This window comes from Amblyomma maculatum, chromosome 8 (assembly GCF_055883805.1).
Source record: "Amblyomma maculatum isolate TAMU_Amacu chromosome 8, ASM5588380v1, whole genome shotgun sequence".
NCBI classification, from domain to species: domain Eukaryota; kingdom Metazoa; phylum Arthropoda; class Arachnida; order Ixodida; family Ixodidae; genus Amblyomma; species Amblyomma maculatum.
Genome location: NC_139351.1, coordinates 58,876,497 through 58,895,553, shown reverse-complemented (window position 1 = coordinate 58,895,553; position 19,057 = coordinate 58,876,497). Strand labels below are relative to the sequence as shown.

Sequence of the window (19,057 nt, the reverse complement as noted above, 5' to 3'; positions counted from 1 at the left end):
AAGAAAAAAAAAGAGAAGTATGCCGGTAAATGTAATGTGCGTAACATGCGAAACTTTTTTTGTATGAAATCTGTGATGTTTGAAAAAATGTTCGATTACTTGGCGTCAAATGACCAATTCCAAACGTGTGCCATAAAGAGTATGTAACCAACCTTGCTTTCCGGCGCACCACCATGCGTTCCACAGCGGACATCACCACGGCCACAGATGCACGAGAACAGTACACCAGGCCGCTCATCGAGTCGGTGCTTACTGGGAAAGCGAAAAAAGTATGCGTGCACCAAGTGCCCAGTTAGAAGGCACGTTAGAAGGCACGACATGCTCGTGGTGTTTGTTGAGATAAACATTTAAAAAATAATAAAATACAAAAGAAACAAACAAATAATTTCATCGCGCTATTGAAAGACTTGTTCCAAGTAAATCAGTGAAAAATTACACGGGGTTTTAACGTCCCAAAGCGACATAGGCTATGAGAGATGCCATAGTGGAGGGATTTGGATTAAAGGTTCACAAAAACGGTCACCAAGAAGCCACTGATAAACTTGTTCAGTGTGTAGAACAACTCCTTTTGAACATTAACCCAAAGTATAACTCCTTGGAACAAAGCCAGCGATTTATTATTAATTTTTAAAAACAGCACTTTTTGAAATTCACGGACAGAGAGGTTGTCGCTTGGCGGTGTCGCAAGGAACTATTTCCTTAAACCATGACGTCACGAGTGAGTTGACAGGCAAGGCTTGCTAGAAGCTGCCATTCGCTGCGGCCACTGCAGCCATGACGTCACGGACACACTTCCAGTAGCTGCGAAAGTCGTCTCCTCGTGCACTGCTCGAACTCTGTGCGGGCTGTTATTACACAGCTCGCCGCCCTTATCGGTTAGGTGGCCATTGCCCATCAAGTACAACAACTGAAGAGACGCAGTGATCGGCAAAACGAAGCTGCATTTACAAATATCTTATTTATATAACGTGGTTTCAGGAGTACTGGAGTGTCGTCCGACGAGGCGTCAACAGCACGGTCAAGCACCGCACGATGGCAGCACCTCCTCGGCCGCCGTAAACACTGTCGCTGTGGCCCCTCCTCCCGCATACCGTACGCGAACGACACGGCGGATCGTTAGCGCTGATGTCCGAAATAAAGTGTGCTAAATTTTGTTGCCGCCTGGAATACTGAGCTGAATATCAAGTATGAAGCCTCGTGAGGATCGCTGACCAGCAGCAAATTGTTGGTAAGAGCGATAGCCGTGATACAAGCTAGTTTCTGCTCAAGCCAGCTGCCGCTGGTGCATTTCGGCTGATCCGATCTGCTCGTACTAGCTCTGCGATTAATGCGTCGCCAAAGTTAATCCTATGATTATTTTAATATGGCAGGATAGGATTCACAATAAGGCAGTTTCATAAGTAGACAATTTACGACAGCGTTAATCAGTACCAAAGCGCCGACCGCCGCGGCTTCAAAGCGAAACAATCAGGCTTAGGGACGACTAGGGACAGTGATGAAATTGGAAGGGTCATTTTTAATAGCCGATATCTCTGGTGTTGTGGAAACTAGATCGAGAAGTTTTGCGGAAGAATGATGGGTGGTTCAATATCTATCACTGTTATGGCGTTGTTTACCCTTCTTGGTGACCCATTTCAGTGGACCTTTAATTCTAACCATCTAGGCTTTCAACATGCACCAATGTCATACCGCGTACAGGTAAACCATGAGAATTAAGATGAACCATGCGAGATCATTTGGTTGGCTTCCCACAGGACTCGATGCGCACTATCTTGCATGCCCTTAGGGTAGGACTACTAATTCCTGCAGCAACCGCAAACCACGGCGACCTCGTGCAATGGCAGTCACTCAGCATCTTTGCAGCGCTGTCAACAAAATAAAAATATATATATATATACAAAAGTGCACCACCACAATAAGGCTTCTAAATGTTTACGCTCAAAACTGTTTTGTGAGAGCCCACTTTCTTCGTGGGGAAGCTTCCTCGCTGGATCAAAAAGGGCAGGGAGACATCGTGGCTGCGCTGGATGAGATCTTGGTATCCTATGCGCGGCACACGCGGTGCTTGTGTGCGTGCATGGGTTGATAAAAAGGTGGCGGTATGATAATGTGACCTTGTTTGATGCTCTCAATCTTTGGTTTGGCCTGGCTTGGTTTGTGGGGTTTAACGTCCCAAAGCGACTAAGGCTATGAAAGATGCCGTAGTGGAGGGCCCTGGAAATTTCGACCACGTGGGATTCTTTAACGTGCACTGACATCGCACAGCACATGGGCGCCTTGCTTTTTAAAAGCGACCGTCGAAGCCGGGATTCGATCCCGCATCCTTGGGCACAGTAGTCAGCGCCGTAACCACTGCACCACCCTTTGAGGTGCACTCAATCTCCAGGTCACTTCATGCATTGTGCAATAAATGCTCAATTTTCACTTACCTTTTCTGAAAGGCCACATTATTAAAGGGCTAATGTTCAGGGAAGGACCTTTTAAGCAAAGGAGCCCAGTGTTTCGATCAGGTACCGCAGATAGTCTGTGCAAAATGCTACAGCGATATGCGCGCTGCAAAGCAGCAAAAATACAAATTAAAGCTCTCTCATCCTCCCCATCGGGAAACCAGCTTCCTCCTTTCTCTACAAGCTGCAAGGATGATGTCGTAGCCGAAAACGACATCCATTGGTCTGTCTCACTGTCCGAGGATGAAGATTGGGTGTCTACCACTCGCTGCGCGCTTTTCCCTCGCCACGGCCGGACTGAATTCAGCAGCGCGTGCTTCCTCGCCCGTTTTTCTTTTTTTTTTCGCGCACGCAGAGTGCCGCGCCCCACCTCCCGCCAAACGCGGAGGAGGAAGGGGAATTTGTCTTGTGGAGGCTAGACGACCGGGCAGGAGAGTGAAAAACCTTTGCGAGGGAACGGGAGGAGAGAAACACGACAGAATCGGGTGGTTGTGGTGGCTGTAACAGCATTATTAGTTACTCTTTTCAAAAACACTTTGCAGCCTTGCGTTCTGGGGGCGAAGTCTTACAGTAACCGGGGAAGAAAATATTTTCATCTGGAGGGTGGATAGTGGGCCTTAAACAGTTGTCCTGCAAGAGGTTTTTGCACACACCTACCAGGCTTGCATATCTCTTTTTAAGGGCACTCCTGTTAAGAAGAGCCATGAACAAATTTTCTAATTCCTTCAGGTTTATTTTAGAGGGTATCTACTTGTGTAAATAAAGGACCATTTTATGCCAATAGTTCTAGTCCGATTTTAATATTTTTGACGGAAGATCAACCTCATTTTACCGCTAAGTTTATGCTCACCCTGCTGTAATCTCCATCAAGACACCTTCAAAGGTTGATGAATGTTTGATTATGATGATGAGCATACCTTCACTTTGTAGGCTTCACAGCCTGCTTAGGGCACATGCGCGATAACGTCATCAACTTGCTTATCAAGACGCTGCTTGGCACCGCACAGATGGTGGTCATGAGCAAAATAAACAGGAAGGCGTGATGCTGGTTATAAAAACACCGGTTCAACAGGAAGGAGGGGGCTTTTTCCGCTAAAAGTTCGGTTCCTAGGGCGAGCCTTTTTGACACAGTGTGGCTACCACATGATCAGAGCACCATAATAAAAAATAAAAATAAAAGAAAACACAATTACGAGTCACTAAACTTACGAAGCAATGCTACCATCAAGGTGTGTCCTCAATGGTGGCGTTTCATCAGATAACGCACAATATTCGCATTTGGCCGTGTCGAACGGCTTGAAATCCTGTTTCATTGCAAAATAAATGGAGCATTTTCATTGCATTGTTCGACGGGGGCCGGCCCTCGTGGTTCCCGGACCTACTCTATCCTTGAAATGCGGCCTTCAACTTTCAGCAAGTCGGCGAAGCATGTGAAATTTACGGAAGCGTGTGAAATTTACACTCATTCGACAGTGCTTCTCTTGGAGTGCAAGGCAGCATACCTGGCTGAGAGGAGATGGTGGAGGAAATGGTGGACTGGCTCTGGGCCTCGTCCCTGGCCCGGCTCTCCGCGTGGCGCTCCAGGAAGATGGCGAAGCCTGAGACGACCGCGTCCCAGTGGGTGCCCTCGTCTGCCAGCGTCTCCACAACAAAGGGAAACAGCAGCTCACACAGGTCCGCCTGGCAGGGGTAAAATCAGTTTCCACAACCACCTCCCAAGTAGGAATGGCATTACTGGTTTAAGCAAGAAGCCTTCTTTGTAAACTGTGCATCAGTGGCAAACACTTTGCGAGAAAGCAAGCAGATACCTACTCACTTCATATAATTTCCCGAATAATCAAAAATTGCTGAATGCACCATGAATTTTCGAACATTTCAACATTGCTGAGTGTTCGAAAGCCCTTGGATACAATTAACTCATTTATTAGGGCTTCAAGCGACCAGAAAGAAATGTTCGAGTTATCAAATGAGCCTGAAGAAACAGCTCCACTGTGTTTTGAGGATGCCTCACTGCACAGTCTGTGAGGTGGTTAGGTTAGGTTAGGTTAGCTCCATGCAATTCATGTTTCAGGCGATCTATTTCAGTGATTTTTGGCTGCATGGGTTATACCACAATGTGATCCCCCGTCTCAATGAACTAGACCGTTCAACGCCATAGACTTAAATGGACGTCGGCCGCACTTTGCTTCTAGTTTGAATTAACTGAAATTCTGAATTAGCAAGGTTTTACTGTACCATGTACAATTCTGAAATAAACAAGATGAATAGCGGTGTGCGAATATATACGAAAATTTGAATACTATCGAATATGTTTGTTATTGCATTTGAATTAAAAAAGAAAAAAACGGACAGTATTAGGTATGTATTTTCGAATACTCGAAAGTAATTGAATGATTCCCCGCAGTTTCACCGCACCAGTGCACATCAATGCAATGTTTGATCAGCGTGGGCTCTGCAGTGAAGCATCCCCAAAACCCGATGGGGCCGTCTTGTGAAGATGGCCTTCTTGACAGTTTGCGTAAAGTGTAGAACATGGCAAAACCTGAAAAACAAATAGTCATTCTCACTTTGGATTCCTCTCAAATGCAGAAACCATTGTGCGAGGTCAGATAAAATTAGTGATGCGAACGGTTTTTTGGCATATTTTGTAGGACCATTAGACGGACATTTTTTTCAGGTCCCTTGAAGCCTGAATTAGAGTTTACTGTATTCAGCAGTGATATGACAGTGCCACCCAGTTTCATGCAGGTACTTCCTGTACAAAAAAAATCCAGTTTACAGAATTCCGTAAAAAATTTATACAGGATTTTTCAGTAGGCTATACACTACTGTGCAATTGTAGTTAATTTTATTTGCAAATAAATTTGAATTCCGAAATAAACAAGACAGCAATGTATGCTATTTTTTAATTTCTCATTTTCTTATTGATCAGATACCATTTTTGATATTATCAGATATTATTAACATTAGATTATTTTTATTTTTCAGATATTTTATACTTGATTCGATATTTGAAGGCATTATTATTGCGTACTCGTATTGAATTTCTAGTATTTGCAAAATTTCAATATTTGCACACCCCTAAAGATGGAAACTGATTGCTATTTTTATTTACTTTTACTTTTTTTCAACCAAGTCAATACTCAATGGCATTTTCACCATATTTGTATTTGATTCGTACTTGAAAAAAAAAAAAAGTCAGCATTCGCACACCCGTAATATTCACATTTGTTCATTCCATAACATTTAACAGCAACCTTCAAGTTGGGTTCTACACAATTCAGTAATTCCTCACAGCCCCAGCTATTACCTCTACTGTATCCACTTTTGTTGGTAGAAGCAGACTGTCTCAGCACATAGCCAGTCCTTATTAACCAAATTCGGGTGTAGTTCAGGGTGCCATGCACTAAAGAAAGTTCATACAGGACTGCTAAGGCAAGAAGCCGCTCTTCGGCCGACATCCACCTACCGCCACTTGACACAAGGGTAGCAGTGCCCAGAACACCTGGTCGTCACAGCAGCGCACCAAAGTGCACACCAGATTCTGGATCCAGACAGCCGGTTCACACACCCCATCAGGCACCCACAACTCCAAGGGTGACGGGTCGCAGGGGCCAGTCGGCCGCTCCAGCAAGCGTGCCTACCCCATCAAAAAAAAATAAAGAACACACATCTGCAGTCATCTTATCCAAACCTACATAGTGAAAAATACAAACCACATTGTTGAATACAACAACCTACTGCTAGGCAAGCGCGCAAATGTAAAGTGCAGAAGAAAGATGCAGTCATTGTTAAACGCAAGATCAGGAAAAGTAATTTCAAGCCAGAATTTCAATACACTACCATTAGTCATGTGGATAAACTGCCTAATAAAAACAAAAAAATGAAAAGGATATGAGATCATTTGATTGGCTTCCCATAGACATGGCCTCAAGAAAGAAAAAGGTCCACTCAAGACTAACCGTGCCATCTGCCCTTTAATTCAGATAAACTTTTCCAATGACTATGAAACACAGTAACTCCATCAATGGCACTCTCGGAACATAATAATATGCATGCTACTCGCACGAAAAAAACAAAAAACATACACCCAGACTCTTCTAAGCCCATTCCAAGGCACAGCCAGGCATGTAGCTAGGTAGCTTACCTTATTACCACCCGAGGGTAGAAAAGGGTGCAAGAACGCGAAGGTGTCTTCCATATCTGTATTCCTGTGTCGAGTGATGAAGGCAAGAGCTGACCTTGTGGCTAGTGCAGCCTTGAGCACCTGGCATGCCACACCAGAGATCTTGGTGCTGCAAAGGGAACACAGCAAGAGAGCAGACTATGAAGAGGTACATATAGTATATTATCAAGATATATTATTATTATTACACGAAGCAAATCACGTGGTTATAATCAAGGCTAAAGCTAATTTCGATGCAAGATAGACTGATAAGACATCCCTAACCAAAACGCATTGTGAAATATCTTTTGAGCCACTACGGGTAACCCCAACGCAGGAGTCATGACTGCAGGCAGCAATGTGGCCCACACGGCACGACAGGATTGTTGTTTTTAGCGACAGCGGCACACTGTTTTCAACCAATGTAAGCTTTAACATTGTTTTGTCAGCCATCACTGTAAATGGAGTGACGGGTCAAATTTTAAGCGCACAATGTTGCAAACTGGTACTTAACCAGCCTCACCTACTCCTGAAACACCCCTAACGCAAGCGCTCGTACAGCTAATTGGGTGCAATCGAGGCCTAGGCTTGGCAGCATCAGGAAGATGAGAAATCATGCCATGGGGCACCAGGAGCCTAAAAATAATACTCTACAACACCGTCTAAGGAATAACACGAGCACTAGCTTTTCATTCAATTGTAAAAAATGCTCGTGTTACGTTTCGGGTAGATACGACGAGCACGACCAAGATGACGTTCCAACAGCTGCAACGTTCGGGGCGCACTTACTCAGGATGGCAGAGGTAGCGTTCCACGTGGCTGAAGAGGAGAGCGTAGGCTACCTCGGAGCACTCCTCGCCCGCACTGTCCACCATCCCCGAGATGGGGTTCCAGTGGGCGGTGGCCAGTGCTGGCAGGCCCAGCTCGGTAGGACCCAGGAGGCCCAGGCAGCGGAGAGAGGCAGCCCGCACCTGATCACACGCATGTACATTTCACCTACTGTGCAATTTCTAAATTATTACTAATAATTAACCGCAACTGTTGAATGCAGCAATGGCAAACTACAAAGTAACAAACATTTTGAGTATGCGTGCTACGTGAAATGATGGACCACGGGTAGAGAAAAAAGCGAGGAGGTGTGCCGGGCCACGAAAAATAAGGGCGCTTTCTGGCCCTGAATACTTTAACACATGACTGCAAGTCGATGACTAAGTGCTGTGAGAAGAAATGTACAGCAAATATAAAACTATATCGACATAGAAGCATTTCTGATAACTAGTTTGTATCACTTTCATTGGTGGTTCCATGCTCTGGTTTCGATTGTAACTCGACTTCCCCTTGTTTCTTTCGGATTTTGAGATTTACAATACAAGTGAGCTTTACAATCGTGTAAATAAGGCATACAGTAAACAACAGTTAATTTGACTTTCGAGGGAGCAGAAGAAATATCTGAATTAACCAAAAGTTGAAATTCTCAAATGGGCCTAAAAAATTGCGAAAAACTTTTGCATCACAGTAATTTTATCTAATGATGGTTTTTGCATTTCAGATCAAACCTAAGTGAGAACGACAATTTTTCATGCTTTCGTAAGCACTTTGCTTTCCGCACACTGTAGCGAACGTTGAAGCACTCCAAATCATAAAAGCCTCCACTACCCTTTTCTCAGTGCGACAAAGTGCAGTAGTCCCGCTTCACAACATAGCTACATTACATTAAGGTGCTTTACCACACTGTCGATGTGAAGCATTGCACTGAAGCTTGGTTTATGGGTGTTTAACGTCTCTAAGCAACTCAGGCAACAAGTGACGCTGTAGTGGAGGGCTCCAGAAATTTCGACCTCCTGGGGTTCTCAAGGATACATGCGCCAGCGTTAGAACAGCGCGACGGCATTTCAAAAGAAACATTAAAAACAGTGACGCGCCGAACCTTGTCTGAAACGGCGCGGTATGCCCAATCTCAAACGCTTGATGGCATGACCTTGAAGAAAGCAAAACTGAAACTGAGCTGAAATTCAGAATGGAACTTCTGATTGTCGGGGAACTTCTGATCACCGCTGCGCCTGTCATAGCATGCACGAATTGTGCAGGCGCTATTATTCCATGAAAATTAGATTTGGGAAGGAGGTCTGCTTTGGTAATTGCTGGCTGTGAGGGGCGTACCTCGACGTGACTGCCCCTCAGAATCAACCAGTGCGAGCCCACCTATGTCCGAATTCAGAAGTGTCCAACAACATGGCCTTACATGGGCATCACCCAGGACTGTGCTCCTGATTCGAATTATCTGAACTAAGAGGGTTGAATTGACAAGAGTTTACTGTATTTTGGAAAAAAAAGAACCAATTAGCCCCAGTCTTAGTGTTAATGCATGCAGTTAATAATGTTTTCTGCTCCCTTTTCCTGTTCTTCATTTGTAGATAATAATAACAATAATAATAATAAAATAGTAATAATAATAATTATAATAATAAAACTGATTAGGTAGTTAAAACATTTGTGATACTATTTCTGACCGACTTTGGATTAACAGAGTTCTGCAAATGGGTTGTCCGCTAAAAAACACCAGCAGACAGATGCAAGCACTGCTCACCTGCTGGTTCGTAGACTTCGCCTGTTGAAAGAGGATCGCAACAAGCTGATGCAAAGGGCTGTTGGCGGCCGCCTCCGAAAAGAACGGCTTCTCTGTGAGGAGAACCATGAGACACATTGGACAGGTGTTTATTTCAATCCATAAGCCCCCCCCTCCCCCTTCCACCATATTACCATCAAAGAAAATAGGAATCTAAACAAGCTCACAAAAAAAAAAAAAAAAAAGTACTCTTTCTAATATTAATTTTTTTCTAATATGACACCACGCGAGGTTTGCAGACATCATGAAATTGACGATTCCAGTAGAGGTGGCCAGAATTCATCACACAAACCGTTACCGGAAGTGCCTATCATCTATTTTTGAGTTGAAGCTGGCTTTAATTGCTCCGATTAGTGGTTTTCTTTCCTATAACTTCGATTAAGTATCAAGTATGCACACAGGGCTTTTAGAAGCACTGAACTGCAGTTCATGCTGTATCTTAGAACTACATTAAATGCATTTTATGCCTTCATTACGTGGGCTCTATAAGAAATTCTTAAAAACTTCTTTACTATTGCTAATGAGAAAGTATGCAGCATGAGAATGGCTACTGTCTTCATCGAGGGACAAACTGCCAAATTTATCTTAACATAATGTGACCATGATTATAATGCAAAGGCCAATTCTGCAGACATAAAATTTGAAAGAAACAAGTGCAGAACAAGAAATGAGGCCGCAGTATAGGAAGAACTGGGTAGACACTGACAGCAGAAATAACTAAACAAATAGCTCCCCCTTGCCTTGGCTTCACTGAGAAGTGAGGCTGCCTTTATAAATATTCCTTATTTGCCGAACAAGCATCGATATAGCCAGAAAGTGCCAAACAACTGACTCTAGCAGACTGCAAAAATTCAATGATATGGCATCCTTGAAGGCAACCACAAACAAAAGCCAAGGCAGAGAACTTCTCACGCAACTAAACCTTGGCAATGCCAGCCTATAACCACATGCTACCATTTTCCGCTATCACCCACTGCTCGGTTTGGTATGCCCCGCCTCTCCCCACCTTGCATCGCCTTGAGCAGCCCCGTGAGTTCCGTGCGGTGTCGTCGGAGCACAGCGCTGAGCGCAGACAACACATAAGGATCCTCGTAGCCACTCAGCAGGCCCCGCTTGAGCGACTGAGCAAAGACGTCCAGCACCTAGAAGAAAAAAAAAATGCAGAAAATTTTGCTTGAAATTCTAACACTATGTGAAGGCGGTGTTGCACAATTTTTGCTCTTCTGTCGCCTTGATTTGTGTAGCTGGCTGGAATGAGACACATATTTGTTACCAATATAAATGCTGCTTTTATTGATTGGCTGCACCACACCGCGGGACCTGCTATTGCCTCGGCGTCGACGCTAGCGTCAGAGACGATTTCACTCAGCCAAGGTCAAAGGCCAAGCCAAGGCCAGGTTATGACCCTGGCAGTGGCTATCATGCCCGACCCCAGTGTCAATGCAATGCTTGGGTGACCATTAGAGCACTGCTATGCAGCTGTTGCTATGACGCTTCTCCATAACCAAGCAAGACAAAATTTTGCTCGGGGTAGTAGCCTGCAGATTGGTGCTTTTCCAGAGAAAGGGAGTAACGACAGGGCAGCTGGAAATGCTGCCTCTTTAAACACCCCTTTATATCACATCTAGCCGTTCTAGCCATGACATAGTTCGGTTTGGTTTGTGGGGTTAATGTCCCAAAGCGACACGGGCTATGAGAGACGCCGTAGTAGAGCGCTCAGGAAATTTCGACTACCTGGAGTTCTTTAACGTGCACTGACATCACACAGCACATGAGCACCTTGCTTTAAGCTTCCATCGAAAAGCGTCCTGCATGGCCGGGATTCGATCCCGCATGCTTGGGCACAGTAGTTGAGCGCCCTAACCACTGTACCACCCCGATGGGTCTAGCCATGACACTGATGGAAATGGCTGGTGTGGAAAAGCAATAACAGTTGTCAAAGCAGCTTTTGGAACAGAAAGATGTGCACCTTTTAGAAGTTTTGAAGCAGAAAAACATCATAAGGGTGCATGGACACTTTGCTCAAGCGACAGTTCCGCTTAGGACGTAGCAGCATGAAATCTCATGTATTTCGGGCCCACTTATGACACAGTGGCTAACTGTGAGCATCTTGGTTAGCGTGTACCTGTCATCACATGCATCGATAAAGGGACCTTTTGCAAAGCAGCCATGAAAATACCATGCATCAGAAGTAAGCTTCGCCGGTGTTCCGAACATGTAGACCTTGATGATACATTGATACTTTTGTGGCACAGGATGCAATAATTTTGAGATTCCTGCGCACCTCACTCTCCCCTCCTTTTGCCTAACCATCACTTCTTGCCGCCTTGACCCCATCCTGCTCACAAGTGCTGCTGTCTGAGGTCATCATGATCATCATCAACAGCCTGACTATACCCACTGCAGGGCGAAGGCCTCTCCCATATTTCTGCACTTAGCCCGGTTCTGTGCTAGCTGCATCCACTTGACCCTGCGAACTTCTTAACCTCATCCGCCCACCTAACTTTCTGCCGCCCCCTGCTACGCTTTCCTTCCCATGGAATCCAGTTTGTTACCCTGAGCGACTATCGGTCATCCTCTCTTCGCACTACATGTCCTGCCCATGCCCATTTCTTCTTCTTAATTTTCACTAGAATGTTGGTAACTTGAGTTATTTCTCTGACCCACTCTGCACGCTTCCTATCTCTTAATGTTACCCCTACCATTTTTCGTTCCATACCCCTCTGGGTTGTCCTCTCTTGGTTAGCCTCCACGTGTCAGCCCCATAGGTGAGTACAGGTAAGATGCAACTGTTGTATACTTTCCTCTTGAGCGATACCGATAAGCTGCTAGTCATAATCTGCGAGTGCTTGCCAAATGTGCTCCATCCCAATGTTATTCTTCTTGTTATTTCCTTTTCATGGTCCGGATCTGCGGTTACTACCTGTCCTAAGTAGACATATTCGCCTACTACTTCCAGTACTTCGCTACCTATTGTAAACTGCTGTTCCTTCCCGAGGTTGTTGAACATTACCTTAGTCTTCTGCATATTGATTTTCAAGCCTACTTTTCTACTTTTCCTCTCTAGGTCATCAATCATTATTTGCAGTTCATCCCCCGAGTTGCTAAGCAAGGCAATGTCACCAGCAATCGCAGATTACTGAGGTATTCTCCCTCTACCCTTATCCCTAACTGCTCCCATTCCTAGTCTCTGAATACCTCTAAGCAAGCTGCGAATAGTACTGGGAGATTGTGTCTCCTTGCCTAACACCTTTCTTTATGGGAATTTTGTTACTTTCTTTATGCAGAACTATGGTTGCTGTGCAGCCACTACATATATTTTCCAGCACTTTCACGTAGGGCTCGTCTGCCCCCTGATTTCGCAATGCCTGCATCACCGCCGAGGTTTCAACTAAGTCAAATGCTTTTTCGTAACCAATGAATGCTATGCATAAGGGCTGGTTATATTCCGAGCATTTTTCTATCACCTGATTGATGGTATGGATATGGTCGATAGCAGAGTATCGTTTCCGAAAACCTGCTTAATCCTTTGCTTGATTGCAGTCTAAGGTTGTCCCGATTCTATTAGCGATTACCTTAGTAAATACCTTATACGTAACAGACAGTACGCTGATTGGTCTGTAATTTTTAAGGTCCTTAGAGTCCCCTTTCTTATAAATGAGGATAATGTTAGCATTCTTCCATAGTTCCGGTACCGTCGATGACACCAGGCACTGCGTATAAAGGGTGGCCAGTTTTTCAAGCACGATATCCCACCCGTCCTTCAGCAAATCTGTAGTTATCTGATCCTCTCCAGCTGATTTCCCCCTTTTCATAGTTTCTAATGCTTTCTTGACCTCATCCTTTGTCACTGATGGAACGTCTGACTGTTGGTGGAACTACTGAGCCATTGCCACAGGAAGCATTTACCACCGTCCCGTGACTCGGCTTCACAGTCAACGCTAGCCAAACCTTTCGTTTTCCTTCATGACCTGCATCGAGACTGCTGTGTCACTTTTCGACAGGTGTCACTGTGGCTACAATTCGTACCCACCTCTTTGCACTGTCGTGTTAACACTGTTGTCACTGATTGCATGCTTTCAATGTTCAGTGCTCCCAAAATGATTTTACTCCCTAGTGCGTCTCGCGTCAGGGCAAAGCTCAAAGTACTAAATGCCACTGACAGCAATGCTTGTGAAGGGTTTTTCACAAAAGCTTTGTTGAAGAAAAATATTGTGCAAACTGTCACCTTTTGCATGTTTAGAGACGTAGAGAGTGCACTGCAGAATTTTCTTGCGCAGTACAACAGTGATTCTATTGCCTCTGTAGCCAAAAAAATGTCCTCTGATGCACAAACTACACTGATCGGGAAGCTGAAGACAGTGCAAGCCCGACCACTTCACAAACACGTGTGTGTGCTAGATGTAGACCACCTCTTTGCCAAAAACACGACCAGTACTATGCAGAGAAATTGGGACCCGGTACAGGTGCCTCTAACCCTGCACCATGGCAGAAGTAGAATGGTGGCGAAGGCTGGGCCCAAAAGCGGTTCAGCGGTACCGCAGCATAGCCACAGGTCGGGGGGCCAACCACTCAGATTAGGAAATTATATTACTACAAATTAAAAAGTATCAGTCAACATAAAAAGAATAGACATTTTGATAACTTCGCTTGTGCATGAGGTAAGGTATTTTATAAATACATTCGTAACTTTTTTAAAAAATCTTGCAACGCTCTTATCACCCCACCCCCTTGGTGTTGCATCGGTCAGGAGGCGCTACCAGAGGTAACCAAGGCAACGGAGATAACGAAGCTGACGAAGCACGAAACAGTTTCTTATCGCTGTCTGCTGCTCGTCTGCCGTGGTGCGGGCCTTGATGCGCCCGGGAAAGCGTAATTTAGTTCGCAAGTCTGAAAACGTCCCTTTTGCGAAGATTCGACGTCCTTGCTGGTCGCTGCTCTGTCGCCGTTTAGTGAGATTTAATATTTCCCTGCAGCCGTGTTTTTTTGGTTTCGTCCCCTTCGTCGTGCGGGCAGTGCGAAGTCTTTTTACAGCAGTGTATCACGCTTAGCGTTTTATCGCAAGATGAGCCCGCACAAAGTGAGGAAGCGATGCTCTGTGGCACGTTGCGACAGCGTGGGCTCAATCGTCGGTGTCTTACCGCTTCCTGGCTGACTTTCACCGGTGAGCAGATCAGGTTGCACATAGACTCAATGTATGCTCCAATGCTCCTGTGTTAAGCACGTTTGTTGATTCTAAAGCTGCCTGGACTGGTGCAACCTTGAAATTGCCTTGAAAACTGCTGTATAATTTCTTCCGAAGAATTTAAATTTGAAAAGTGATCCCAGTGCTCTATGCTCCACGTATGTTTCGATGCACCTACTAATTCATGACATTTTTATTTCAATTGCAGCTGTCATAGCTTTGTTTTCTGTACATGCATGTTTCTTATCTGGTGATGTTTCGTGGCAGGCACTTCAAGCCTTTTCCATACCTCGGCTGTGATCATTGAGATGATTAGCGCGCTTAAACAGCGCTACTGTTTATGCTGTCAGCGACATGCATTTTTATTGTTGTGATTTGTTGCTGTATTTTATTGGTTGATGCAATAAACCATGGACATGAAAACCATAATTGTTCACTTGGTACACTCTGTTGCGAACTGGGCACGACTGCCCCGTTGCACCAGTGTTTCTGGACCGCACCTTACTATGCTGAGGGACAAAGTAAATGGCCAAAGTACTTGCATGACTTGCAGCAGTATTTGTATTATGAATTTGCATGCGTGGTCTCTATTTGGAAGTGTTGCTGCCTTTCTATGCCGCCACCTTTGCCAACCACTTTCATTGTGCTGGAGCAACTGCTTATAAACAAGGGCGTAAGCAACAGAAACTCGAGTTCTTTTAGATGGCGAAGGTTGGCGCGTGCTGAAAGGCAACAACCTTCAAAAAATGCAGGCTCGTCAATGCAACGCGGCGGTTAAAAAAAAAAAAAGTTTATAATTCGCGCCAAAGTAAACGTATGGGTGATATCATTTGACGTCATGGCCCCCCAATTTTCATTGGTCGTTGGAGCCCATGAGCCGCCATTTTTTGTACGTATGGGCGTCTATGGAGCCTTCGCTACCATAGTACATATACCTTGCCTGCACTAGTAGCTGAGAGGCCGCTTATGGCAGACAACACAGCGATTTTCTCCACTCCTACAAGAATGAAAGCTCCCGCGTGCACTCGTGCACTTTCTATCTTGGATACTACAGGTATCCATTATTAGCACCTTGAAACACAAATACTACCGTAAACCTCGAAGACAAGAGCATGCAAATTTCAAAATATCGGTGATCTTCAGTCTATCATGCCATTCAATAAATGCATACCCGATAAGCACTATGATAGTAAGCAATCTAAAACTCTAAAACTGAGTCGAACAATCTCGAATATAAATGCACGCAACCTAAAGGGGAAAAAAAAAGTGCTTTTCAAAATTAAAAACCAAGCCATGAAAACAAGAGCATGTCTTCCACTTGAACTCTATTTTACTCATCATCATAAGTTCACAACACTGCAATGAAGCAATTTGTTTTTTTTTTTTTTTTTGCAGCAGCAGCATGACGGCAAAAAATAACATCGAGCAGAAAAGGCCAAATACTCGCATGGAATGCAAATATTTGGAGAGTGTCCATACTTCACTTCTTTGTACTTGTTATCCATTTTGTGCAAACTCCGAGAGCTACTTGCACTCATTCAAAGCTCACTGCAGTCTCTTTCTTGGTCTCCAAGTTCCAAATGAATTGACTGTACCCCCCCCCCCCCCACCTAGACATAGCACTTCTTTCACAAACATGGGAGCATGCAGTTGCAAGGTCACTGCATACTATGTCATAACATGAGTCACATCACTAACAGGCAAGCACTGCTGGCATGAAAAGTAAGCTCACGACGGCAGCAGGTTTTAAGCAGTAACAGCTTATCCTCAGCCGGCAGATAATAAAAACGGTAAAAATCACCTGTCCAGGTCACCTAGAGCTAAGACCTCCTACAAAAACAACTGCTATTAAATGTAGCTTACAAGATGCTTTTCATTTCTTTGGGCGACTGTACGTGACAGTGGAGTGTGTTTTACCTCCGAGAAGGGCCGTTCTCGCTCCACGACGGAGCGCACGGCCTCCAGGGGACCCCTGCACGAGGTGAGCACGTTGCAGTCGGGAAGCGGCAGCACGCACAGCACAGGCAAGTCAAACCGCCTGTCTGACAGCAGCAACTTCATCAGGGCTTGCACCTGGGCAAACACACAAGTTCTGCCGTTGCCTGTAAGCTGTTTGGAGGTCGAAAATGGCATGCCTTACATGAACACCTCGGGTCTGTTGTTGCTATAAAAATTCAAGGGGTGCACATAAGTCTCCTTATGTGAGGTAATGTGAAAGCACAGAGGGTCATCTTGCTTTGGCTTTGGTTGGCTTGTTATATGGATTCTGAATTGAATTGTTGGCTGTGACTTGGATTTGGGCTATGACTAATGTTGCAAGTCATAAGCATTGTCATTATGGCATTATTAACCATGACTGGACGTGGTATTGGCTTATGTGGATTCCAGATTGAATTCTTCACTATGACCTGAATTCTTGGCTATGATTTGGATTCGGGATATGACTAATGTTACAAGTCATTATGCATTGCCATTACTGCATTATAGGCATCATAACAATTTCGTATTGGCTTGTTATGTGGATTCTGGAGTAGATTCTTCACTATGACTTGAATTTGGAATATGACTAATGTGAGTCATTACGCATTGCCATTAAGGCATTATAGACAATTAATCATGACTGGATTCGGTATTGGCTTATGTGAATACAGTCGAACCCGGATATATCGAACTCGAAGGGGATCGCGAAATAGTTCGATATAACGATAATTCGATATATAGAAATCGGCTTGTGACGGCACTTACGATGCGAAAAAACGATACCGTATTTGTCACGTAATCAACCCACTCGCATAATGAACCCACCCTCCACTTTTGCACCCGAGAATTTGAAAAAAAAAAAAAAAAAAAAAAAGCGTTAAGGCCAGCTCGCTCACAGGCAAGCGACTGAGCGATCTCGGCGACGAGCGGCAGCGACAGAGCGAAAATTTTCAAACTTGTTGGAACTGCGTCCCTCTCGCCGCTCGAGCCACCGCGGCAGCTCAAAACAAGGTTTCTGTGTCGCCGCGGCGGCAGAAATCGCCAGCATTTTCGCTTGCATGTCGATGGCAGGCGTCAGTCCGTTTCAGTCGTCCCATCCACAGCTCATTGGCAGCGTGCCAAGATGCTGCGCAGCGATAACGTCAGGGCGCGTTTATCTTTTGATAGCTCCTGCGGTGGCGGGGAGCGAACTTGGCAGAGTGCCCGTGATGGCTTGATTGCACTAGCCTGGTTCGATTTATCACGCCGCGCTTGGGGCCGGCGTCATGATCGCAGCAGCTGACCGCGCACTTTCGCTGATTCATACATGCAGGTATAAACGATTAAAAAAAAAAATAAAATAAACGTCCCCGCAAAAAAAAAAAAAAAAAAAAAAAAAACACCCTGCCGCTTCTTAACGTCCGCAGCCGCCATATCTTAAACTAAGCCGCGCGTACAGCACAACTATTAAAAAGTAACTCGCAAAAAAAAAAAAAAAAAAAAACACACAGAGAGAGCTGTTGCTTCTTAACATCCGCAGGCGCCATAGTCACGTCCGCCGCCGCACGCAGAGGGTTCGCAACAAACGCTGGAGAAAGCGTCCGACGTCTGTCTAAAAACGGGTTGAGCTGGCTTGGCGCGTGCGTTGCGCGTGCTGAAGGAGAGAGATAGCTCGGCAAAAGAATGGGCACATTCACGCACATGGCGTGCGGGAAACAACTGCAGATGCGCGCGCCTTTGGGGAATGGGCGCGGCGCTGCCCAGACCAGCCGTCGCCGAACTGTCCCCTCTCATTCCTTCCGCGCGTGGCTTGAAAACGTCACGCGGCAAACGGCCAAGGGTGATGCGATCGTCTTTGGGGAAGGCACACTTTCCAGTGCGTGGTGCGGAGTTCGATATATCGAACGACCGGTGAAATTGAGTTCGATATATGACGCGGCTTTCCTATACTTTTACATGGGATTTTCAAGGGGATATTTCGTGAGTTCGATATAACCAAAATTCGATATATCCGGGTTCGATATAACCGGGTTCGACTGTACTGGATTAGATTTTTTGGTATGGCTTGGATTCGGGCAATGAATAATGTGGCTAGTCACGATTATAGCCAAGTAATTATGACTGGATTTTGTATTTTGTCTTTTCTGGCTTATGTAAATTGTGTTGGATAGGCTTTAGATCTGTCTTTTGGCCACATATGCCGCGTACAGTCACTTTCTGTGCATGCTATTTATAAGCCGAGAAAGGCTTTTGCCTTAAAATAGTGCACAGGGTTAGCAATGTTGCTCAGTTGATGTTGAGCTAGGAGTAGCTAGCTACTGTCGATGGGGCTATCCTAGAAACCATGAATATTCAGAGGATGTCCACAAATGGTCCTTATGTCCAATGTCACTTGTCGATATTGTGTGAATATTGAGAGGATTATTCGATGAAGATAATCATTTAGTGGATATTCTGAAGATATTAATTCGTGGATGTTCTTTCAGTGTATATAGAAATCTGGGTAAACTGCCTAAATGCTTTGAGTGGATGTATATTTAAGTTATAAACACAAACATATTGAGCATATGTCGTCTCATACGGGGGGAGAAGTTTACTTAATTTTTTGTCCTCTTTTTTTTTCTGAAGGAATTATTTGGGCTATCGACTGGCACATTTCTTTTTTTTTCATGGAT

At 44.8% G+C, this 19,057-nt stretch overlaps 1 protein-coding gene across 1 annotated transcript in view; it reads right to left on the bottom strand.

Moving 5' to 3' along the window:
• Nucleotides 1–19,057, bottom strand: part of tefu (Serine/threonine-protein kinase tefu) — a 148,935-nt gene that overhangs the window by 47,106 nt on the left and 82,772 nt on the right. Inside the window, exons 31-38 of the mRNA XM_084576302.1 lie at nt 16,341–16,496; nt 10,245–10,380; nt 9,200–9,291; nt 7,402–7,583; nt 6,595–6,742; nt 5,917–6,087; nt 3,950–4,127; nt 153–252 (exon numbers count right to left, since the gene is read on the bottom strand). Coding sequence (XP_084432428.1) covers nt 153–252; nt 3,950–4,127; nt 5,917–6,087; nt 6,595–6,742; nt 7,402–7,583; nt 9,200–9,291; nt 10,245–10,380; nt 16,341–16,496 — 1,163 coding nt within the window. The remainder of the gene's footprint in view (nt 1–152; nt 253–3,949; nt 4,128–5,916; nt 6,088–6,594; nt 6,743–7,401; nt 7,584–9,199; nt 9,292–10,244; nt 10,381–16,340; nt 16,497–19,057) is intronic.